Source organism: Panthera tigris, chromosome F3, assembly GCF_018350195.1.
Source record: "Panthera tigris isolate Pti1 chromosome F3, P.tigris_Pti1_mat1.1, whole genome shotgun sequence".
In the NCBI taxonomy this organism is placed as follows: Eukaryota; Metazoa; Chordata; class Mammalia; order Carnivora; family Felidae; genus Panthera; species Panthera tigris.
In genome coordinates, this window is record NC_056678.1 from 45,183,334 (window position 1) to 45,209,457 (window position 26,124).

The window sequence follows — 26,124 nt, forward strand, 5'->3', positions numbered from 1 at the left end:
AGAAGTACGTGACCGTTGTGTTTTATTCGTTTCGTAGCCCTCTCGAATGGTTTTCTTAAGGGCTTTGTTTGTCTTTGCTTTAATTGCACGCTAGGAAGTCTCCGAATTTTCTCTTTTGTTTTAAATTTACATGGGGTGATAGCAATACGGGGAATCCGCCCTCGTTCAAGGTTTGCGCCTCCTGTTATGAGTAAAAACACTACAAACAATCTTCCAATCTGTTTTAAAATAGTTTTGACCACCTGCAGGTAACTTTTGCAAAGCGTTATTGCATTTTGGGTCAGGTGTTATATGGGGAGGGGAGGGTTTTCCAAAACTAATTAAATTATTCACGTTGTTTAATAGAAAAAAAAAAAATCTGTGAGCCAGATTAGGGTCAGGTTATGGCTTGGCTTCTCCCTAGCAATGTGATCCTGAGCCAACGACTTATTCTTTCTAAAACCCTTGAATTCTCTGAAAGATGTGCATGGAGTACCTACGTCATAGGGTTTCCATGAGAAACGATTGAAGTAATGAGTGTGATGTGCTACACAGTGTTTTGCGAATTTCCAGTCATATCTTTCAAAATTCTGACAGGTGTGAAGTTTTGGGTTTCCCTGAAAGGGACTGCTGTGTGCCCTGGAGGCATGGATTTAAAGACCTGGGGTCTTGGCTCCTACTAGGTTAATTTTTGCGCATGGGAACGGTTAAGGGCAGAGTGTCCATCCACCAGGAAATAAATACTAATTGCTCGTTCGCTGACACAGTTACACAAAGGAGGATTTCACACTGCGCGTCCAAAGATTAGGTCTCCCAGTGTCTGCCCGCCACCAGGATTCTTACAAGGGCCCCTAACGTGGCCTGGGGCCAGGCGCAACTTGGGCTCCTCCTACCCTTCTGACCTAGGAGGCCTTTTTTCTCAAGCACCCCAGCGACAAGGCCAAGGTCAGAGGAGCCCAGAGGAGGGCAGTGCCAGACAGCCTTTTCCCTTCTGGCTCCCAACGCAGCCACATGTGGGGACGCTTGATCCAGACTGTGCTGTTGACCAGTGTCTACCGCAGCACAGCTCCTGAGGCAGCCTCTGTGCAGGGAGCTGAGGAAGGCTAGTCAAGAGAAGATTAGAATAATAAATACGACAACAGCAAGGTACAGATAAATGTGTAAAATCACCTCCCTTCTATATATTGAAAAAAGGAGATTAATAAACACTGGGAGGATGACAGAAACTAATAAAAATATAACTTTATTAAATGAGGAACAGATAAATGATGGAAAAAGCTTACTCTTCACAGAGCCTTGTCATGTGACTTTGACTTTTTTTGTTTTTTAATTTTTTTTTTCAACGTTTTTTAATTTATTTTTGGGACAGAGAGAGACAGAACATGAACGGGGGAGGGGCAGAGAGAGAGGGAGACACAGAATCGGAAACAGGCTCCAGGCTCCGAGCCATCAGCCCAGAGTCCGACGCGGGGCTCGAACTCACGGACCGCGAGATGGTGACCTGGCTGAAGTCGGACGCTTAACCGACTGCGCCACCCAGGCACCCCGTGACTTTGACTTTTGAAACATGTAGCTGTTTTTCATATCTAAAAAGTTTAGCTTAATAGAGGAAGAAGCATGATTTAAAATTAAAATATGAATGCAAATAAATGTAAAACTGTATTAAGTTGGGAAGTGAACCAGAAGGTTCAGAAACCTTCAGGATTATTTGAAGTCATTTTGGAAGAGAGTACTTACATTCAGAGTTGAACATCCCGGGACAAAATCAATGCCAAGACATTGTAACCTTCATTCAGTAGGTTACCTGGTAGTAGTAATGTTTGCATTAAACTTTTTATATTATTTTTGCAAATATTGAAATATAAGAATATGTGAGTAAAGAGAAGAGACAGAAAATGTACTAGAAAGGTTTTAACCCTGTGTTATTAAACTTGAATTGTAAGATCCAATAGGAGCAAATGAATTTTAAATTTCACTTCTATTTCAGTCTTCTGACAAGCAAAAAGACATTTAAAGACGTTTCCACAGTGTTGAACATTTCTATTTCAGCATAATTCTCTTCACAGCATGGTACAATTCTTGGGTTCTAAACACTATTTCCCAGTAAAAGGAATCAGACCCCTTTGGAAAGGTGTATGCTTACAGGCGTTGGGCAGGGAAATACCCAGCGAGCCTGGAACATCATGTTGTCTTAAGAAATGCTCAAAGAATGATGGGGTATAACAAAGCAATCAGCAGCTAGTTTCAAGAGGCTCTCAACTAGCCAAATTTGGGATACTTTGAGTTTCAAAGACAATGCCTAGAATTAATTATGACAAATTGAATAAATAACAATTCAGGAATCCATGCTGATTATCTATCTATCTATCTATCTATTTATTTATTATTGTGTGAGAGAGAGGAGAGCTCGGTGGGGAGAGTGGGGCAAATGGAAAGAGAGAAAGAATCTTAAGCAGGCTCCCCACTCAGCGCACAGCCCAGAGCTCGAGCCCTGGGCTCGATCCCATGACCTGAGCCAAAATCCTGTTGGATGCTCCACTGACTGAGCCACCCAGGTGCCCCGGTGATACATTAAAAAATATACATATATATATATGGGGCGCCTGGGTGGCTCAGTCGGTTGAGCATCTGTCTTCAGCTCAGGTCATGATCTTCCCGCTCTGAGTTCACGTCCTGCGTTGGGCTGTGGGCTGACAGCTCAGAGCCTGGAGCCTGCTTCAGATTCTGTGTCTCCCCCTCTCTCTGCCCCAACCCACTCGTATTCTATTTCTGTCTCTCTCAAAAATAAACAAACATTAAAAAAAAATTTAAAAAATGTGTATATATGTAAAGCTATCAGAAGGTCACTATCATCAAGTTCTTATTCTAAAATATTCCTATTTAGTACCAAGGGCACAATAGTTGGCTTCTAAACACTATTTCCCAGTAAAAAGAATCACGGGTGTCTGGGTGGCTCAGTTGGTTAAGTGTCTGACCTCCACTCAGGTCACAATCCCGTGGTTCACGGGTTCAAGCCCTGCGTCTGGCTCCGTGCTGACAGCTCAGAGCCTGGAGCCTGTTTTAGATTCTGTGTCTCCCTCTCTCTCTGCCCCTCACCCACTCATGCCCTATCTCTCTCTCTCTCTCTCTCTCTCTCTCTCTCAAAAATAAATAAACATTAAAAAAAAGATTCAGACCTTTTTGGAAACATGTATGCTCTCAGGTATTGGGCAGGGAAGTATACAGCAAGCTTGGAACATCATGTTGTACTAAAGAGAAAAGAAATGCTCAAAGAATAATGGGGTACAACAAGGCAATAAGGAGCTCATTTCAAGAGGCTCTCACTAGCCAAATTTGGGATAATTTGAGCTTCAGAAATAATGACTATATTTAATTGTGACAGTTGAATAAATAAAAATTCATGAATTCATGCTGATACATTTATTATTTTTTTATTTTTTAATTAATTAATCAATTATTATTACTTTATTTTTTTGAGAGTGCAAACTCAATGGGTGGAAGAGGGGCAAAGGGAGAGAGAGCAAGAATCTTAAACAGGCTCCACACTCAGCACAGAGGCTGAGCTGGAGCCCAGGGCTCAATCCCATGACCCTGGGATCATGAACTGAGCCAAAATCTAGTCAGATGCTCAACCAACTGAGCTACCCAGGCTCCCCACTGATACAACTTTTAAAAAAAGAAAAAGAAAAAGAAAGAATATCTCTAAAGCCATCAGAAGGTGGCTTTATCAAGTCCTTACTCCAAAAATTGGAAATTAAAGAGCAAATATAAAGATTTACCAAATCTTTTTAGGTAAAAGTATTAAGGAGTTGGCAAATCAGCACTCATCTTTACATGGGAATGGCAATAAATGCAGAAAAATATTAGAATTAATCTTAAAATTTACTATTTCGCAGCCAAAAATGAAAATAATTGGTTATAGGCCATATTGGTTACAAGGCAAGTGTCGTACATACATTCCACAGGCTTTGGGTGAAAGGTTCTGGAGAAATAGTATATACACCAATATTGACAGCAAAGATAACTTGTGGATTGTAACAATATTCCTTTAAATGTGAGAAAACTGACTGTCATTTGTGATTCAGATTTAGATAAATCGGCTCCAGCAGAGACAGCCTGGTTTCTCATTCTGAGAATACCACTTGATTTGATGCAAATGAAGGAAGAAGCTATCACCTTAAGATACTTTTACCTTGGACGAGCACTGGGTGTTGTATGGAAACCAATTTGACAATAAATTTCATATATTAAAAAAAATACTTTTACCTTGCTTATATCTTTATTTTCATCCTAAAAATTTCATGTTTTTGTAGAAGTTAAAAATGTTTTCGGTCAACTGATTTTAACTGTTTATGTTGTTTGAAATGTATGAATTTAAAAATTGCATTTCAGACTCTTGTGGTTGAATGTGTTCAAAACTCTCTATACCAACAAAATCGTGGAGATGTCATTAGATTTGAACATCTTTACCAAAGAGGTCTTCATAGTTCTCAACATGTATTGCCTTACTTTATTTTAAAACAACATATTCTTGTGGTTCAAAGGTGATGTATATTAAAGACAGATACAATGGAGAATGCAGGTTAGTATTAAGAAGTTAAACAGCTACTCTTAACCCTAGTTTCTCTAAATTCTGCTGTCAATTTTTTATTGTGCTTCCTGACAATCTTTGTTTTATAAATATTTATTCAGTGTTCAAAGCACACTGTGCGTGTGTTTACACTTGACATCAGATTTTTTACTTTTCATGTCATGTTATCATAGTTATGTACCCAGTTCGATTCTAATCTCCCTTTATTCTTTCTTTAATTTTCATTGTGCTAGAGAGTTATCTTGTAGGAGATCATGTATTCCATTCTTTTTTTGGTATATCTTTCTTTTGATAGATAAGCAAAAGTAAGTAATAACTACTTACATCGTGTTAACATAGGTATGACGTAGTTAGGTTTTGAAGTGTTTTTGAAGTGAAACTATTTTGAAGATGGAAAAGCCTTTTCTCCCATTTCCTCCAAAACGGACGGTCTCAGGAAGCCTCAGAAGTTACCGAGGAAGATTTGAGAAAGGTAGGAGAAAGATGCATAGAAGTCGTCACTGAAGTGATTGAATCTCATTTCTTGTCATAGATATTTTTTTAATAGGACACAAAGCATTTTGGTTTGCCAAGTTTTAATGAAGTGCTTTTAAGAAGTGATTTATTCACTTCTCAGATTATAATTACATCATCCATGAAATATTTAACACAGATTCTGATATGAATATAAAGGAGTTTAACAATACCTGACAAAATAAGCATGAAAAATTTGAATAAATGTACATGTTTTAATTTTAGGACTGCATCTTAACCATTGCTTTTTACACAAACAGGATAGGTCAGTTTCCCGTCCCAACAGGTTGCTCGGAATGTTTGTTGTGATGTCTGTCTACGATATCCAGAATTACATTGAAATTGAACAGTTTCCCTTGTTTGGAAATATCTCTTTTTCTTAGAAGACCATCCTAATTGTATGTTATGTTTTCTCATGGTTTCTTCTGATACTATACAAACATCTGAAGATTTAAAAAAAATGAACATAAGCATTAAGTAGTAAACAAATATTTTCCACAGAATTTCAGACTTTCAAAGTAGAATCGTCTGCACTGGTCCAGGGCTTTGTTCTCAAAACCTTTTCCGACCAGTTCATTGACAATCCATCACATAGATGTAAACCATTTTAAATGATTAACGATGTAAAAATGAGGTACTGTGTTTAAGGTGTGCTAATTAAATGTTCTAATGAAAGATGCAGCATGTCAATAACAATAGGAAGAGCTTTCATTAAAGAATATTTTGGTGCTGTGGTTGCTTGACTAAGACCTTTTTTCTAACTTTATTTCTTCACATATTAATATTTGGTAGTCAAACATTTGATAGAATGATTGTGGTTAATCCATGAATATTCTGTTAATAAAGCAAAACACCTTTCTCATTATAGTGATTTTCCCAGGATCCAGGTGAATATTAAGATATTTACCCAAGCACTTTGGCGGTTCTGACCACTGTCCATATCTGCATGTGATGACCTTGTTTCCCTCAAGCACATACAAGGACTGGCACTGGTACTCAACAGATGACCCTGGAGCATATTCTGATGTTGGGAATGTGGTCATGTCTCCATTGTCAATAGCCGGAGGGGGCCCACATTTTTCTTTAGGGTCTAAAAAAGAATATTATTTGATTTATTGAACATCCAAAGAAAAACAGGGTAAAGTAAAGCAAATAAAAATATAGCACAATATACAACATCAAGACTGGTGATTTCTGCTGACAGAAATGATTCGTTGGAGAAATTCTAATCACTGAAACTGAGAAGAACACTTTTAAGCACTTCCTTTTGTCCCACATGAAAGCACACACAAAGCATTAACAAATTGTCTGCTTTGTAGTATTCTGGTATTAAAAAACATTTTCCCTAGTGAATAAATGCCAGACAGATGGAGAGCTAATATACACAAAGAAATTTTCTCATTAGTTACAACATATTGTAGTGTCTATTGGATCTCAAGTCACTGTGTATTGACTTTCATTGTTATTACAAAAGAAACATCAGCTTTAATTAAGTCAAAGAATTACAAATTTGTATAATGTGAAAGGGAATTGTTGGCCTCCTATTCTGGACAAGGTGAGGTAGAAACATTTCTGCTAATCCCTTTGCTAAGTAAAACTAAAAACCCTGAACGTATCATAAAAAACAATAAAAGGGATTATGGAAGATGCGGAGTAGATATCGATCTCATCAGAGACCTTGGGATTCAAGGAATTACACTGTAGTTAGTGAGTTTGGGTTTTCATTGTCTCTTCTATGGATCCTGGACTGAGCACTGAAGAAGACTGGAACCCAGAAACAATATCAAGTTCATGGAAAAAAAAAAATTCCAAGAATTGCCTGCTCTCTTTAGCCAAAGGCCCAGGAAAGGAGTATTCTAACAAGACAGAAGTATTTTTTACAGTATTCGAATAACTCCGAAAAAACATCATCAAGAAACCATGACCATTCCTCTCCACGTGTTGCTCAGAGATCAACAGTGATCAACACAGGCCAAGTGAGGTGCCCAGACTTCTATCCACACTCAGCAAACAAGACGCCTCTCCACTTTCCATGGTGTCAGTGGAGGCCAAGTGGGAAGTCTGGACTTGCACTCTGGCAGTTTTGGAGGCCTGATAAATAAGGGATGTCAATAAAATCCGGAGCCTTAAAGCATCATATCCAAAATGTCTAGAATACAACTGAAAATCATTCATTATAGGGGTGCCTGGGTGGCTCAGTGGGTTGAGCATCCAACTCTTGATTTGCGCACAGGTCACGATCTCACGGTTCGTGAGTTTGAGCCCTGTGTTGGGCTCTGTGCTGGCAGAGAGGAGCCTGCTTGGGATTCTCTCTCCCTCTCTCTGCCCCTCCCCTGCTCACACACTGGAATGAGTGCTCACTTTCCTAAAATAAATACACCTTTAAAAAAAGAGAGAAAAACATCACTCATTATGCCAAAGACCAGGAAAACCCCAAAAGAGAAAAGATAATCAACACATGGCAACACTGAGATGACACAGATAATGGAATTATTTAGTGATGGTTTTTCAAAATCCAATGGGAATTATAACACAGAAAAAGAGAATAATGTATTTTTAAAAATCCTCACTGGATGGGCTCTATCATGGATTACACATGACAGAAGGATAAATAAACTCGAATATAGAATACAGACTACTCACTTTGAAAACAAACAAAAGTGGACAGGGCTTCAGGGACCAGTAAGAGTATAGCAAAAGACTGGACAACCAGAAAGGGAAAAGAAAGGGGTTAGAGATGAAAACAAACAAACAAACAAACAAACAAATAAAAAACCCTCAAACAATAATGGCTGAAAATCTCCCATGTTGGGCACAAGGCATAAACATTCATACTGAAAAAGCCAAACAGGATAATCCTAAAGAAATTCAAGCCAAGATACATCATAATCAAACTGAGGGAAACTAAAGAAAAGGAAAAATCTCAAAAGCAGCTACACAGAAATTAGGCAAACCTCTAAGGGAAAAAGGGTTCAAGTGTCCGTGGGGTTCTCATCTGTGTCCATGGATCCAGAGAGCAGTGACAACGTTTCTCAAGTGCTAGAAGAAAAGAAACTGTCATCTCTGAATGCCACATCCAGTGACGCCATCCTTAGGATACAAGGGAGAAATAAAGACGTTCTGAGACAATGGAAAAGGGGGGAAATATCTCCAGCAGATCTACCTTTAAAGAATTGCTAAAGGAATTCTTCAAATAGCACCGAAAAGATAACAGAAGGAGGACTGAGACTTCATGCAGGAAGAAAGAACAAGGCGACTGAGAAAAATAAGGGTAAATATAATAGACTCTTTTTCCTAAGGAGTTTGTTATATTGGATGTTTGGGCAACATTGTATCATTTCCTATAGTGCTCAACATATGTAGAAGAAACACTTAACATTTATCCCCCCCCCCCTCACCAAAAGGTATTTATGTTTAAAATGTGGGAGGGTAAGAGGTGCCTGAGGGTTTTAGTCACTTAAGCACCTGACTCTTGATCTCAGCTCAAGTCTTGATCTCAGGGTGGTGAGTTCAAGCCCCGCAATGGGTTCCACGCTGGCTGTGCAGCCTACTTAAAAAAAAAAAAAAAAAAAAAAGGTAAAATAAAATAAAATGTGGGGAGGATAAATGGACCTAAATGGAAGTAAGGTTTCCACATTTCACTTGAAGTGGTAAAATGTCAATTCCGGGAGGAGTGATAAGCTATCTATGTACATCTTAATATTAGGGCAACCACTAATGAAACTATACAATGAGATATGCCCCCAAACAATATAGAGGTGTCAAAATAATATTATTTTAAGATGTTTCAAAAATCTACAGTGATGAGAAGAAAGGAAACGGAAGTGAGAAACAGGAAACACAAAACAAACAGTAAAATGCCTGACACAGCCCCTAATCTATCAAAAACTACTTTAAGTGTAAGTGGTTTAAATACTTCAGTGAAAACACTGAAATGGCAGAGTGCACACGTAAACAAGAACCGACCGTCTGGCGTCTAAAGAAACTCGCTTTAAACGTGAAAACATAGGTGGGATCAAAGTAAAAGACTGGAAAATATATATGCCAGGCGAAAGTGGATTTGAAAACAAGTGGCTATAATATCGCCTTTGTTGGCTCCCTTCTTTCGTAAACTCTAAATGCTGGAGTGTCCTATGATCGAGTTCTCAGACTTTTTCTTCAGTATACACTAATTCCTGGGTTGAGCTCAACTAGTAACCTTCCTTTAAATATAATCCACACGCTGAAGAAGCCCAAATTTGTATCAAATTCTGGGATCACGCCCCAGCTGCGGATTCCATGTCTCCAAGTGGAATTTCATAGAGCTGTCAAATGTCCTCAATGTATCTTTAATACATTTATTCCTCAGGAAATAACCGAGTGTCTTAATGCTTAACACAGAGAGAATTTTCCATGATTCCAGCTGTCCTAATCTGGTCAAATCTTTCATAAAATAAATACATCCACAAAAAAGTCCACTGAAAGAAAAAACTGGATTTTAAGCAACACCACTTTATTTGCGATTAAAAAATGAACCAAAATAACTACTTCATTATATATTTATATTAACATATTTAGTCCCTGAAATTATCTCTTAATATTTAACGAGAATATTTTAAGGGAAATAAAACACTTTACCTACGCACTGAGGTGGTTGTGTCCAGTTCCCATTTGAACATGTCACTTCTCTGCCCCCAACCAGGTAAAAAGGTATGATGCATTCATAACGTGCCCTCTGACCAGGTAGATACTTAGACATCTCATCCAGTATAATAGCATTTTTCACTCTGGGTGGATTCCCACAGGAAATATCTGAATAGAAAGAAAAAAAGTCGCATCTCTAACATAACGGTCATTTTGAATAGCAAATCAACGCACGGGATTCCAAATAGATCTCTAAGAGGATTTTAAATCAACAGTTAATCTGTCATGAAAGGCTGCTAATTTTAAGAAATTTACATATAAGATTGAAGAAAAGGAGATAAAGCAATATCTTTTATTTTATAAGACTTGGCAAAATAACAGAAAAATAAATGTATAATTGACAAAAACAGCCTTCAATGATTCTTTCTTGCAAACGCTTAAGGACATTTCAATGCATAATGTATAATTCACCAGTGAGATTCAGGTGGACATAAATGTAACAGGCTATAGGTATGGTTCCTAGACTGGAGTATACACTGAATCCCTTGGGAATTGTTAAGACACTTTCAGGGTTGCAGCCCCAGAGTTTTTGCCACCACAGGTCTGAGCAAGCCTGTGAATTCACATTTGCGTTTCTAACCATTTCCCAGAAGATGCTGATTCTGTTCTTCCAGAGACCACAGTTTGAAAACCACTGGGCTTTCAGATTGACCACTGAGTACACAATTATACCCCTTTATGTTAAAACATAAACTTCTTCGACCTGGCCTCAAAGAATAATCCATGTCCATTTCATAAGTGCTCTTAGAAGGAATTGCATATTATATTAGTGAAGACATTTTGACAAATAGGTTTCAAAATTTCATTGAAGTACCTCTGCACATTGGCTTTCCTATCCATTGGCTGTTAATACACTGGATAGTATTTGGTCCATCCAAAAGGTAATTATTTGGACATTTATAAGTCACTTTTTCTCCTGACCTATAGAACGTCTTCTTCTGGCCTATGGGTGTGGCATTACCGAAGTCGGGTAAGCTAAAACAATCCGTGTCTGAAAGAAAAAGAATATGTACTTGTTCAGTAAATATTTTAAAATACATAATGGCTAATAACTATAATGTAGAATAATAGGTACACATCGAACCAATGAATACCTTGCAAAATTTTTCTTATACCTTGAAAAAATATGTTAGAAGTCTTCCTTATATTATATTGAATAGTCCTAGGTTTATCAAAGTATAACATGGGGATGATGACATCGTAAGTCTGAAGAGATATGGATACATGTAATGCTTGAGATCACACTTCTTACATTCAAATTCTTTCTTGCCCATACAAGCCATCTACCTTATTTGTATTTTCACCTCTATCAAAATCTGTTACCCTTATTCATGTCAAATATCTCAGAAAACTATACGTACAAGGAGATAACTGACAAACTAACAGTAAATTGAATAATGATGGGATTGATGAGCAGGGACCAGCTGTGACACAGGAACAGAGATGAGAAGTCTGAGGATGTGTATCACAGGAGGTCTAATGTGCACACACGGTGACATGAAAGTGAAATAATTTGGCTCATGCTGTCACACTTTTATTATTACTACGGCTATTAATTCTCTACTAGAATCCACAGCTTCCCAGAGATACCTTGTTAAATTATGGAATTACTGCCTAGTTTCATATTTGTACCATTTATGCTCTGAATTAAGAATATTTATCAATCGTAGAGTAAAATTAAATACACTATACTTTTGCATTCTGGTGCATGGGACCATTTTCCTCCTATACATCTTATGAATGCAGGTCCATTAATCTCAAAACCTTTGGTGCATTTGTATGTTACTTCTTCCCCATATTGGTAACTGTCTGATACGTGAGATAGAATACCATGTGGAATCAAGTGTGGTGGCTCACAAGAAAGTCCTAAAAAAAGAAAGAGACAAAGAAAGAATGACTCCATGTTTTACTAAAACTGAAACTTAATTTTATGCATTGGTTGACAAATTTGGCAGTTTATTTGAAAAAAATAACACAGGATCTGCAATTATATCACGGAGATGGTGTGCAAATGCTTCCCAAAACCATCATTCTGATGTATCCAGTTGACAACCTGAGTAGGAATTTGAAACTAAACATGTCAGTACATTATCAGCCATAGCGACTTCTTTCTAGATTGGTTTCCTGAGGCAAGGGAAACAAAAGCAAAAATAAAGTATTGGGATTACATCAAAATAAAACACTCGTGTACAGTGAAGGGAACAATCAACAAAATTAAAGACAAGCTACAGAAAGGGAGAAGATATTTGTGAATGATGTACCTGATAAAGCGTTAGTAACCAAAATATATAAAGACCTTATAAAACTCAACACCCCCAAACCGTAACCCAGTTAAAAATGGGCAGAAGGCAAGAACAGACATAGATCCAAAGAAGACATACAGACAGCCAACAGACACATAAAGAGATGCTCAACATCACTGATCATCAGGGAGATGCAATTCAAAACTACAATGGGATATCACCTCACACCTGTCAGATAGGCTAAAATCAACACACAAGAAACAACAGGTGTTGGCAAAGATGTGGAGAAAGGGAAACCCTCCTGCAGTGTTGGTGTGGGAATGCAAACTTGTGCAGCCACTCTGGAAAACAGGGTGAAGATTCCTCAAAAAGTTAAACGTAGAACTACCCTATGATCCAGCAATTGCACTACTAGATATTTACCCAAAGAATACAAAAATACTACTTCAAAGGGACTCATGTGCCTTGATGTTTATAGCAGCATTATTTCCAATAGCCGAGATACGGAAGCAGCCCAAGTGTCCACTGATAGATGAATGAGTAAAGAAGAGGGGGTACAAATACACAACAGAATATTACTCAGTCACAAAAGAAAGAAATCTTGCCATTTGCAATGACACAGACGGAGCTACAGAATATAATGCTAAGCGAAATGAGTCAGAGAAAGATAAATAACATATGATTTCGCTTATATGTGGCAGTTAAGAAACAAAACAAATGAGCAAAGGGGGGTGGTGGGGGGAAGAGGGAGAGGCAAACCAAGAAACAGACTCTTAATTATAGAGAACAATGTGACAGATACCAGAAGGGAGGTGGGTGGGAGGATGGGTTTAGCAGGTGATGGGGATTAAGGAGGGCACTTGTGATGAGCACCGAGTGTTGTATGGAAGTGTTGAATCACCATATCCTACAACTGAAACTAATATTACACTGCATGTTATCTACCTGGAATTTAAACTAAAACTTAAATAATAAAAATAAAAAAATAAAAATGTCAATATATTTATGAAAGACACTATCAGTGTTTCTCAAACTAATAGTGAATAATAAAAAGAAGAGCATTGAGAATTAATCATCTTATGTACCATGTGTTGTAAGAACTCCCATGACATTATAGGAAAAACAAAAGAAATTTATAAAAACTCATGGCAAAGCAATCAGTACAAGTTCCATATATAAATGGGTAGGAATATGAATAGGCGGTATGTATACGGACAGAGAGGTTTAGTTGTACTACACATCTAGTTGTCATTAAACAATTGCCAGAATTCAAAGTGAGTCTGTAATGAGTCAATGAAATTACCACAAAGAGGATAGATTTGATTGTGCAAAAATTGCTGTTAAGGTACATGAATATATAAATGATTTTAGATATTTAGCTATAAATGAGTTTGTATATTTAGAAATCTAAAGGATTCTTTCTCACGAATTTGACAATTGATTATGCTTAATGGATTATATCGAAAATAGAATTGTGGTTTGCATACTGTCCTCACCTACACACCGAGGTGGAGAACTCCATTTTCCCATGTGGCACGTTATCTCATCTTTTCCAGATATCCTGAAACCATCCTCGCAAATGTAATTTAATTTGGTGCCATGTACATAAACCTCAGGTTTCAATGTTTCGTCCATCTCTTCTGAAAATTGAGACGATTTAATGGTTCCATGTTCTATCTGAGGTGGTTGAGGACATGGGCTTTTTTCTGTATAAAGAACAGAGATCAATATTTAAATTGAAAAATGTAATCAAATACTAGGTGAGGTTGCAAAATAAGGATAATCTGAAAAATTAAATTACTGAAAAACTAAAAAACATCTGAAATTTGCAAGCTTATGTCTCCATCAAATCTATAGTATCTGCTTGTTCACTCTGCCCCACATTCTTGTCCTGTTCATCATGAGTGAAATAGGCACAAACAAATTTTCTATGGTATTTACACAGTAACCCAAAGTTTTTGTCGTTTCTTTCATAGAAGTGAAAGAATGCCGATTGATTTGTATACTTAGATTGCAATTTACTGTTTCAAGATAAAGTGAAATAGACAGAAAGGTCCTTATCTTGTTCATTTACACAAAGCACAGGGGAGTATTAACCTCATTTGAAAGAATGTTACAAAGCAAGTTATGCATTACTGACCAACGCAGTGTGGTATTGACTGCCATCTTCCATCCTTGCACACGATTTCCTCTGCATCCTGAATTATATAATTGTCTTGACAGACAACAGATACTTTTTCTCCATCCTGATAATTTACCGTCGTTGCCATATTGTGAGCATTGGGAATCTGAGGTGGAGGTGGGCATGACTGCATTTGTACTTCTACAAATATGAAAATTAGATTTCGTGATGAAAATCACAAGTTAAAAATACTAAAGAGAAAGCCCAATAATAATGTATCATAAACGATCAAATAATAAGGTTATGCTTAAATATGTGATCCTCTTCAGCCTGTAGAGCGCTTTAATACATCACACGTGGTCTTAATGGTAGTATCTTCCTTTTATTCCTTCTGTGATAAATCGTGCATAATTTATGTAAAACTTCTTTTGATTATTTCTAACCATTACGATGTACTAACTGAATCATCCACTCAGTAACAGGCACTAAGTAAATACTGATATTAGGATCTTTTTACAGCTATCTATAATCAAATGTATTGTGATTGCATTAAAACCCTTATAAGATGTGGAATGGAAAATAATTAGCCACAAGAAGAATTACACGTAATCAATTATATGATACAGGTTCCTGGCCAAGACATGAATTAGATATGGTCACTAGTGATTAACAGTGTGTCGTTTGAAGTTCAAAACTCTCTGGAGATACTGTTGACTAGGTTGCCGACACTGTTTAGAGATACACAGATGATGAAATGCACCCTGTTTAACGGATTAGACAGCCTGACTTTACTTCTATGACCAGCAAGGTATACAAGATTCCTTTGCAAACTTGAGTTTGAGCTCCCATAAAGCAGAGATACCTCACATGTATCGTGGCAGTTCATAACCTGGAGACAAAGATGTCCTGTTCCACTGAGGGAAGACTCTGGACGGCTAACCCTGGAGGCTTTTGGACCTCTCTATGACACCTACGTTTTGCTTTCTCCTGCCATGCGTTTATTTCCTTAAAGACCTTATGTGACTGTACTTTGGGAAGTCTCCTGAGTCCTTCCAATTATCTGACACTTTGTATTCAATTCAGAGAAATTGTTGACGGAATAGAATTCATTCATGCTGACTAATATGGTCATATTTTCTATTTCTATCTTTAGACAGAAGCAGGAGTATTTTATATTTAATCAAAAGTTGTTTTCTTATTTCTGTTTTCATTATCTTGGCATATTTTTTCAATGTATTCTCAAGGATTTATTCTCTTCTATATCTGCTTGTTTAAGCATTTTTGTCCTAATAATCTTAATTTCTACTTCCTCTTGATACATTTTACCAGAGGTTGGTCTGGCAACTAAATCTCCGGCAGGTGCCATGTTTCACTTTCCCTCTACCTTGATGGCACCAGTGGGTGCACTCCAGCCCAGGGCTCTCCTGTGGCTTCATCAAAGCCGGCGAGCGGGCCCCAGCCCCGCATTCTGCTGCCTCGCTACAGCTGGCCAGCATGCTCAGCCCACAGAGGGCACACTCCTTGATCCCCAGGCTCTAGTGGCCAGAGGGGCTTGCATTTCTGGGGCCTGCAACGCACTACAACAATCCGAGAGATAACTCTTGGTGGGCCACTACCTCCAGGGCACCACAAAGCAGCCTGAAACACAGCCCAGACTTTCTGGGGAAAAAGCCTAATTATCTGTCTTAGACCGGTAGCCTGAGGGGTGGACTTGAGATTTGCCGCACATCTGGGGGCCACCGAGGTGCTCTCAGGGAACGTGGACCAGGGGATGCCATCTTTGTGCTCTCCTCAGCCTCAAAGAAAACCAAATCACTATTTCTTAAAGATACCCGACCGGCATTAATTTGAGGCCATCAAGTTTCTGGGTGGGTTGTTTTATAGGGGACTGAAGCACTGATGCACTTAATATCTAGAAATGATGTTGTGGTTAGTTTCTAAATTCCCTTCCGGCTTCAAAGTTATTTGTAATAATAAATAGCTAAACATGTTTAAAAGATGCCCAAATACTGCTTTGGCAAGTTCGGAAGAAATAGAATAAGATTTTGAAAGTACTATAAACAAGAGCTTACCTGTGCAGGTTAGTTCAGGATCCCATCTTCCATTTATGCACGTTGAGTGTTTCTGTTCTGATTTTCCTCTACATTTGTAACTTATGTTCTCATTATGATCAAATTCGGTCTTAAATGGATTTACGTCACGTATAGTTAAGCTGTGTTTACACTTCCGAAGTTCATCTGTTGCTAGAAATGAAAATATTGCCTTGAAAAGACTACTTATAAGAATCAAAGCAGGGGCGCCTGGGTGGCGCAGTCGGTTAAGCGTCCGACTTCAGCCAGGTCACGATCTCGCGGTCTGTGAGTTCGAGCCCCGCGTCAGGCTCTGGGCTGATGGCTCGGAGCCTGGAGCCGGTTTCCGATTCTGTGTCTCCCTCTCTCTTGCCCCTCCCCCGTTGTTGCTCTGTCTCTCTCTGTCCCAAAAATAAATAAAATACTTGAAAAAGAAAAAAAGATTTAAAAAAAAAAAGAATCAAAGCAGTTAATGCAGAACAATAGCTTAGACTCAATAGTATATCGAAATTAGAATTTATGCCCGTAAGTCCCACCAACCAAGTTATTCCTGATCATATTGCATGTGATGGGCTATTTATTATGTCTGAACATAAGTCCTGTGTCCAGGCTTTGAAATTTCAGAGAAAATGTCTGCCATAAATACAACCTGCACTTTGGGGATTAGAACAGCATTAAGAGGCTAACTTTTTTGGATGATTTACACACTGAACAGTCATCACCTGGTTAAATTTGGTCTCCTATTTATCTGTGGAAATAGAATATATGAAGCTGCTAGTTTAAATATCGTGTTTCAGAAAAATGAATATATTTTTTCACTTATGGTAATTTAATAAGCACATCTAAAATGTATTACGTAAAATGTGAACACTTAAGCAGATCTTTTGCATGATCACTAAAATGGGACAAATACTTGGACTAAGAAATTGGGTGCTTTAAGTCACAACCTGTTTACTGTATATACTCTTCCAATCTTTGAAATACTATTTTGTACATCAGGTCAACCTATAATTCAATAATATTGTAACAGTCAATTTTGTTGACTCTAATACGAGTATAACAACTTTTTATACAACTACATAGTTCAAAAATTCAATGCAGCCCGGAGTACTTTGTCAAGCTGATAAAATATCAATTGATGTAGGTCTTTGGATTTTTTAATAAGTGCCCAAAGAAGTAATGATTTTGTAATACAATAAAAAATAATACAAAGGGGAATAATTCAAAACACACTAGAGGCTGAAAATAAATTCTGGTTTTAGGGCTTGTCCTCAGTGTTGAGGAAGAGAAAACAAAGTTTTCTGCAGGTGATAGTAACTCACCCATAGTCAAAAGGAGTGGTAGTGGGTGTTGTCATGGTCCTGTGATTGACTGGTTTCTGAAAGAAGTTCCTTGATTCTTATGAGAAAATAAACATTTTGAGAAGAATGAAAAGCTAGACTAGCTAGAGGTACAAAATCAACACTGAGAGGAGAAAATTGGAGTAAGGTCTATGATAGTTAAAAGTGGATTATGGTAAACTTGAAGATAGGTCGAAGATTAACCTTGGAAAGGCAAACTCTGAGATCTAAAAAGACTAATAAATGAAATAGATGTTTTAGTATAAGAGTGAAAAGTTGAGAGTTTTCATCCTGTTACAACCTTGGGTTTTCCCCCATATAAAATGAGGGGAAATCGTTTGTGGAGATAGAAGAGGACAAAGATGAAATTTGGTCTTGAAGGACTGGCAATACTTCTCATGGGAATGTGTCTAGCAAAAATGTAAGGATTAAAAAGCAACAAAACCTAATGGTTCATTCAACAAACTCCTATTTCATGTCTGCTGTATGTTCACCAGTCCTTTGTATATTGGGAATACATCGTGAACAAAACAGGTGTCAATCTCTGCTCTCATGGAACATGAGCCTAAGCCCTACCTTCTCCTTGGAACAATTAATGCCTAGACATCTGGTGAATAAGTAAGATTGGACATCCAGGACTCTCTTTGAATGTAGGACCCAAGAAAACTGTAGGAAAGAACTCATTCCAAGGGAAAAAGGAAAAGGGCCCCCAATATTTTCCCAGCTAGTCATCAAAGACTTAGTCATCCAAAGGTCAGGATGATGCACGTACATCAACCAGAGTGAAGTCCAACAATCAGGTTTGTTTCCTGGCCCCACCCTGACTGCCTCCTTTGACTGACTTATACTGCGAACCCAGAGGGTCTGCAGCTCACCCACCCTTTGGCACATCAACTTCTTGCTGCCGCATTTGAAACAGACTGAGAAATGCTTAGAAGCTTTGAGAGAGGCAAGATTCCTATAGGGATGTAGCAAGTGGGCACTTTCTTGACACTGTCTGTTTTCCAGGGCCTGAAAACAAGAGTGCCGCGTAAAATGAAAATGGGATTTATGCAAATATGCTTCTATTTTCCTGGCGATTAATACTCAGATTTAAATCATATGAATAACTGTAAGTAAAATTTAGCTTCACACTTAAAAAGCATGTTAATTTCAGGGATAGAAAGGGTGATCAGACTCTCTTGCTAGTTTTTATTTTTCCTTTGTAGATGATAAGCAATCATTATAATTTAAGACCTGACATTTTCAAGCATATATCTAAATTTCAAAACTATGTTTGCAGATACAGTTTGTACAATAAAAATATTACATTTCATTGACCGTCTATTTGAGAAGGGTCTTCTCACCAATGCACTGAGGAAGTTGGGTCCACGATCCACTTATACATGTAATTGATTTCTGTCCAATCATTGTGAATCCTTCTCTGCAATTGAACTCCACTGAATCTCCATGGTGATAGGGAGGGTTAGAAGTCTGAACAGCGTAGCCATAATTAAGTTCTGGTATATCTCCACATGTAGTCTCCACCTCTGTGAAAATTTCAGAAAAATATGTTTACTTATAAAATACAATTTATGTGTTTCTATAAATATAAAAGGTTGGTTTATTTTAAATATGAATATATTTTATACATTACCAATACAAATAGGCAAGTCTGTCCACCGTCCATCAACACACTGAATTTTATTAAAACCCTTCATCAGAAATCTAGGATTGCACACATATTCCACCAAATCGTTGTGTTCATAGTTTTCTTTCTGTGTTTCTTTAACTTTCCCATTAAGGAGTTGAGGAGGTGGAGAACACTTTTTTGTTTGCTCTACAGGAGAAATAATGTGTAAATAATGATCAAATTACCTATTTCACAACTTAAAAAACAATAAAATGGAGAGTTTTTTCTTTAATTTATATTATTTATAATGTACTTTATTATAGCCTTCTTAAGCAATGAAAAACAAATAGTGCTTAAACAAGAAACATGTTTCCCAGTTCTTTTTTCAAAATTATTATTTTAGAAAGAGAGATAGAGGATAAGAAGGGAGAGGAGAAAGAGACAGAGTGAGAATCTTAAGCAGGCTCTATATGTTCAGCATGGAACCCGACATGGGGTCGATCCCATGACCCAGGGATCATGACCTGAGCTGAAATCAGGATTCAGATGCTCAACCAACTGAGCCACCCAGGCACCGCAACCCAGTACTGTTAATTACACTGAACTAGTATATTGGAAGTATATTGAAACCCAGAAAACATGTTTAATAATCTAGATATTCTAAAGATGTATGCAAACCAATTAATAAATATGGTCATGTAAATGTTAACAATATTCATATGCCATGGAAAAAGTTTATCAAAACTGTTTGAAACAAAAGTCATCATTTGAGGCTAGCATTTTATCAACATATTTTAACTTTGGTTAAGACATACATGTGATTGAATGGACTGAATTAACTATACATTACTTGAATATTGTTTAGGCACTCGATGAAGGTTGAGGGAAGGCCCATGCCATACCAAGTGTCCAGTATTAACAGTGGAATTGTAGTCAAAAGGAAAAGTAACAAACATTAAGGCATAACACATGTATCTATGGCTATTACCACTACATACATCATACTCTGGTCTCTCTTCAGATCGTGTAAATCTTTGGCCTTTTACCACTACATATTTCAAGAAACAAGTGGAGATTAATTTCTTAAATAAGAAAATCTGAGATATCTACTACCCAACACATGTCCTGGCTTAATGAATTAGATTACAGACACACACACTTGAAGCCAACAGAAAATTAAGCGTGAGAGAAACAAAAACATAAAAATGTTGGTTTCAAAAATCCTATTTCTTGTTGTAGCAATTAGAAGATAAATATTCACCTTTACATTTTGGAAGATTAGGGGACCATCCAAAGTCGTAACACTGAACTGAATCTGGTCCAACTCTTTTAAGTCTTTGTGTGCAGAAAAATTTCAACACATCTCCGACTTTATATTTGTCTTCTTTGGGCTGAGTATTTAAGTTATCTTCTATTTCAGGAATCTTGCATTCTATTTCTATAAAAATGTTCAAATAATTTGGTGAGAATATAAAATTAATCATTGGCAAAGTAAATTTTATATGTGTCGTATAAAAATGAGGTGCTGGGTACTGCTTATACAGAGGAGCCACAGAAAATTTTACATATTAGGTTTTCTACGCCCTCTAAATTCATAGGGGACCCTGAGAAATATTAAGGCATTGAAGAGCAACATATGTACCCTGAAAATGTATTTGGAAGGTCAACTTGCTTGCACTGGATCTGATTTTATAACTGACATTTATAAAATAAATGCTATATTATTTTGTACTCCCAAAACAGAAACATATTTTTTCATTAAAAAAAAAAAAAACCTGATGCTACATTTTTAAAATTGCACTCAAATAAGATTAGTATTTTGTTTAATGTAAATATAATTGGACAACCAGAACACTAGGAGACATTTCTAACAGTTTCTAAGAAACTATTAAAATAGCTTAATTTATATTGATTATATTATATTAGTACAGAAACCAAACTGAAAAATGAAACAAAATAAGGAACCATGTTCAAAGCCAAATAGTTAGGCATATTCTAGGCATCCTCAGTATTTATGTAATACCCAATTATCTATTCTTATTAAACCTTTATACTATCTATTAAGAAATTATTGATTATTCTGATTCAATTTACGAATGTGTAAAATTATCCCTTCAAATTTGTCAAGTTTGTGACATTCGTGACATTCCCAAATAAAAATAAGCTAAATTCCTAAAATAAAGAGCTTCTCTCAGGGTCTGCAGAAATTAACACTCAAGGCAGAAGGTGTAAAAGCAGAAACTCAGGAGCAAAATAGCTGAGGAAATTGTAAGAAACTACAATTTTGGTTTTCTTATAGCATACACTCAAAGAACCCAGTTTTAAATAATATGATACCTTGCATTTAGAATAACAAACAAAATTATTCTTTGTTTATAAACCTATCATGTATATATGGCCCATAGGAAACACTGTGTTAAAGAGAGATAATGGTCCTTGGGCTTTCAAACACCCTCTTCTCCCAGGTTACAGTAAATCAGAAGAAGACACCTTGATTTTAATCATGACTTCTTAAAACTTAATTAATTATTTTTAGATGATTATTTGTTTTTGAGAGAGAGAGAGAGACAGAGTGTGAGTAGGAGAGGTGGAGAGAGAGAATGAGACACAGAATCTGAAGCAGGCTTCAGGCTCTGAACTGTCAGCATAGAGCCCCACATGGGGCTTACACCCGAGAACTGTGAGATCAGGACCTGAGCCAAAGTCTGAGGTTCAACCCACTGAGCGACCCAGATGCCCCCAAAATGACTTTAAATAATGCAAATTTGTTCAAATTGGGATATCTTAAACACGTTTTGGTAATTTTGTTAGTCCTGAAAAAAAAAATACCTGGAAAAATGGTACTTACCATAACATAGTGGTTTATGAGACCAACCATCGTTACCACACACTATTGAACCTGTGCGCCCATCTTGGCTTTTGTATCCATCGTGGCATTCATAGTCCAACGTGTCGTTGAGTTTAAACCACGTGCCATTGCTTTTGGCTTTGGCATTCTCAAATGCTGGCATCTCACAAGATTCTAATGCATAACAGAATTGAAGATTTCAATTCTAATATTATTTAATGGACGATGTAATTAAGTCTCATCCCAAGGAGGTAAAAAAAACCTTTATCAATTAGCTTGTGCTAGTAAATTCAGTATCATATTAAATTAAGAATACCAGTGATAAATCATTGTCTTCAGAGTTACTCGAAATGAAAAAATATGTTTCTACACAGCATTTTCCTTATCACTTAAACACTCTGAAAAAATTTTTCTACGAACACTTTTCTCAATCAGTTATACTTATGTGTTTATGCCATGCTTGTAATCAAATAGGCCATTACAGGTGCATCATATTTTAACTAGCAGAGAGGAATAGGATTTGGTGAACTAAGATGCCACATTCACTAGCAAGGTGACAAATATTCCAGACAAAACTGGATCAGTTGAATACGATTGGTTTTCAAAAATGCAAGTAAATTTTTAAACATTCTATAAAACTCTACTTTAAAACATCATAATTTCTAAAGCTCACATGCTGATTTTCTTCCCCAAATATTTTCCTAATGGCTGTTCATTTTTCTAAACTTACCAAGATTGAATGGAGAGATAACTATTTTTATTATTAGTTATAAGACAGTAAAATGTTAAAAGTTTTAATTTTTGCTACAGTGTGTTCATAAAGATTAGGTAATTCATCTCAAATTTTATGCTGTGTTATGGAGCCAGCTACCTTAAAGCTTTAAAAAACAAAGCAAAACTATACTAGTGAAGAGAGACAGTGTGTTTCTCTTCCATAGTAAGTATTACAATGGATAACTAACTAACATTCAGTATAAAATGACTTTATATGGGAGCCACTTTTATCATTTTTTTTTTTGTGGCTAGTGCCCATAGTAAGCATGGACATTGAAAAAAATAAGGAAATGAAAACAGTACAAATGGATATTCAAATATCCACTTCCTTTAAAGTGAATATGTAAATATCGGTTCAAAACTATCAGTGTGTAGCTTTGGAGTATAAGATAAACTGAGGAAACTGTTCATAGAAATCTTCATAAACATCCAGGGACAGGGAAATGTTTCAACACAGCTGTATTTGGCACCATCTAGCAGTATTCCTTCTCCACTAACTAGATGTTTATGAACATTTTCTAAAGGAGAGGATTTTTAAAGTGGGCTACCCTGGAATGTCAACCATAAAACTCCATACTTTAATTAAAATTCTGCACTATGGACCCACATCTTCACTTACAAACATTACTTTCATGTCTAGAAACAAAGATTCTGTCATCAAAGTCTGATCACCTAAAAGCAGGAATAGGCACAAATATATTTTGCCAGCCAAAAATAAGTGAGTTTCCAGGAGAATACACATAAGGCTCCCTAACTCGTTTCCAAACCACAGGATATTTTAAAGTGGAAAATAACAGGGGCGCCTGGGTGGCTCAGTCGGTTGAGCGGCCGACTTCAGCTCAGGTCATGATCTCATTGTCCGTGAGTTCGAGCCCCGCGTCGGGCTCTGTGCTGACCGCTCAGAGCCTGGAGCCTGTTTTGGATTTTGTGTCTCCCTCTCTTTCTGCCCCTCCCCTGTTCATGCTCTGTCTCTCTCTGTCTCAAAAATAAATAAACGTTAAAAAAAATTTTTTTTTAAATAAAGTGGAAAATAACGTAAACTGAATGATGTCCTGCTACTACACTGTATAAGTGATTACTCTTAAAGGCAAAAAATTACATCTGTTTTCATTTATCTTTTCAAATGGGAATCATGTCAACCCCTCCCCCCAGAAAAGAATTAATTTAGAGTAAACTTTTGTTCAATAGCCATCAGCATAATGAATAGGAACATAATAAATTACTCACTAATACATGTGGGTTGAGGTGACCATCCACTTTCCAGACATGTAACCTGTCCTGAAGTTTTACCATCTGGTGTTACATATCCTGGTTTACATTGATACTGTGTTTCTTTATTTAAGGAATATGTAGGTTCATATTCAGAAAAAAATCCATTTTCAATTGTTATCTCTGATTTTGAACATGTTTCTGAAAGGCAGAAAGTATAAGGAAAAGCGAAGCATATAAATAAACATTTTTATAAAGATTCACTGTAACGACACAAAAATAAGGAGTCATTTACAAATGAAAACCGGGAAAAATCTGAATCATCCAAATTCCTGGGACAGAAAAAGTAAGCGACAAAGATACTAAATCAAAATAGTTCATTAATTTTTTCTCTTTGGAATGAAGCGACATTTAGAATACCCAGAATCCCTACTAGGAAATTATTATGAATCTGTTTGTCTAATGGATCTGGAATCCTACAGTGTGTCAGAGGTGTACCGGCAATAGGTCCTTTCCAGGCACTTGTTTTAAATATTGCCAACGCGGGGTCTCCTAAGCAACTCCAGTACTCAATTGGGGTATCTGAGATCAGGTGACGATCTCAGAGAAACTGCCACCGTAGCTACCACAACTCTGAGAATCTGCAATGTTTGTCATCATAATTGGGTGCTTAAAACCATATGGATACGTGGAGTTCAATGAGTATGACACAGATCAGCACGTTCCTTCATGTTCTGAGACCAAAATGATGATTCCTCAAATTATGTGTAACGTGACTTGAAACAATAAACAAGACTTCTGTCATTTACAAAGTCTTCACAAAGTTCAGCTTTAGTTTTTAAATAACCCATGGATAAAGAAGAAATCAAAAGAGAAAATATGAGCTATATATTTTTTCATAATTGGTAATTTTATTCCTTCACTTGGGGTGCCTAGTACACTGGAAATGGGATACTAGGAATATTAAACACTCAGGATAAGGAGTAAAGTACATAATCTTATTGATTTATTAAAAAAATTTTTTTAAGTTTTTTTTTGAGAGAGAGAGGGAGACAAGAGTGTGAGCGGGGGAGAGTCAGAGAGAGGGAGACACAGAATCTGATGCACGTTCCAGGCTCTGGGCTGTCAGCAGAGACAAATGTGGGACTTGAACTCCCATACCATGAGATCATGACCTGAGCCAGAGTTGGATGCTTAATCACTGAGCAACCCAGATGCCCCTGTAATCTTTTTTTAAAAACATTAAATCTTTTGAATTGAATTATAAGAAAAATATTTTACATGAAAGTTTGTGAGATGATAACATAGTCTGAGAGGAAATTTTACTGTTATATACATATAATAGAAAAGAATACAGAATGAAAATCAATCTTCAGAAAAAGAAAAGCAAACAAAACCCAACATACATATAAATTTGAAAAAACATAATAGTGTTAGTGAGATGATGGAATAGGGTGTTTTGTTTACACATTATTTGATTTATTTCTGTTCTAATCTTTAGTATTTCCTCCCTTCTTCTAAATTTGGGCTTAGTTTGCTCTTTTTCTAGTTCCTTGAGCTATAAATTTAGGTTGTTTATATACAATCTGCTATGTCAAGCTAAATTTTTTATGTTTATTTGTTTATTTTGAGAGAGAGAGAGCGCACACACACACACACACAAGTGCACATGTGCAAGCAAGGCAGAGAGAGAGGGGGGGGATAGGGGGAGAGGGAGAGGGAGAGGGAGAGGGAGAGGGAGAGGGAGAGGGAGAGGGAGAGGGAGAGGGAGAGGGAGAGAGAGAGAAACCCAAGCAGGCTCTGTGCTGTCAGCTCAGAGTCCTACTGCGATGCTTGATCTCAAGAACCCAATTGTGAGATCATGATGTGACTCAAAATCAAGAGTTGAACACAAAACTAACTGATGGAGCCACCCAGGCACCCTGATCTTCTTTGTTAATGTAGACATTTATCATTAAAAATTTCCCTCTTTGCACGGCTTTTGCAACATCTCTGAATTTTGTTACACTGTTTTTGTTTTTATTTGTCTCAAAATATTTTTAAAAATTCTCTTGCTCTTTCCTCTTTGACCCTATTGTTGCTTGAGAGTGTATTTTCTTTCCACCTATTTGTGAATTTTCCCATTCTAGTTTTACCCCATT

General features: G+C 36.9%; 1 protein-coding gene across 1 annotated transcript in view; it reads right to left on the reverse strand.

The window, feature by feature from the left end:
• Nucleotides 1-26,124, reverse strand: part of CFH (complement factor H) — a 150,556-nt gene that overhangs the window by 39,024 nt on the left and 85,408 nt on the right. The window contains 15 exon segments of the mRNA XM_042975713.1: nt 9-181; nt 873-1,082; nt 5,323-5,526; nt 5,991-6,173; nt 9,701-9,874; nt 10,581-10,757; nt 11,459-11,632; nt 13,506-13,715; nt 14,150-14,332; nt 16,204-16,374; nt 18,887-19,069; nt 19,177-19,359; nt 20,414-20,590; nt 22,001-22,174; nt 24,002-24,184. Of these exon segments, the coding sequence (XP_042831647.1) occupies nt 9-181; nt 873-1,082; nt 5,323-5,526; nt 5,991-6,173; nt 9,701-9,874; nt 10,581-10,757; nt 11,459-11,632; nt 13,506-13,715; nt 14,150-14,332; nt 16,204-16,374; nt 18,887-19,069; nt 19,177-19,359; nt 20,414-20,590; nt 22,001-22,174; nt 24,002-24,184 (2,759 nt within the window).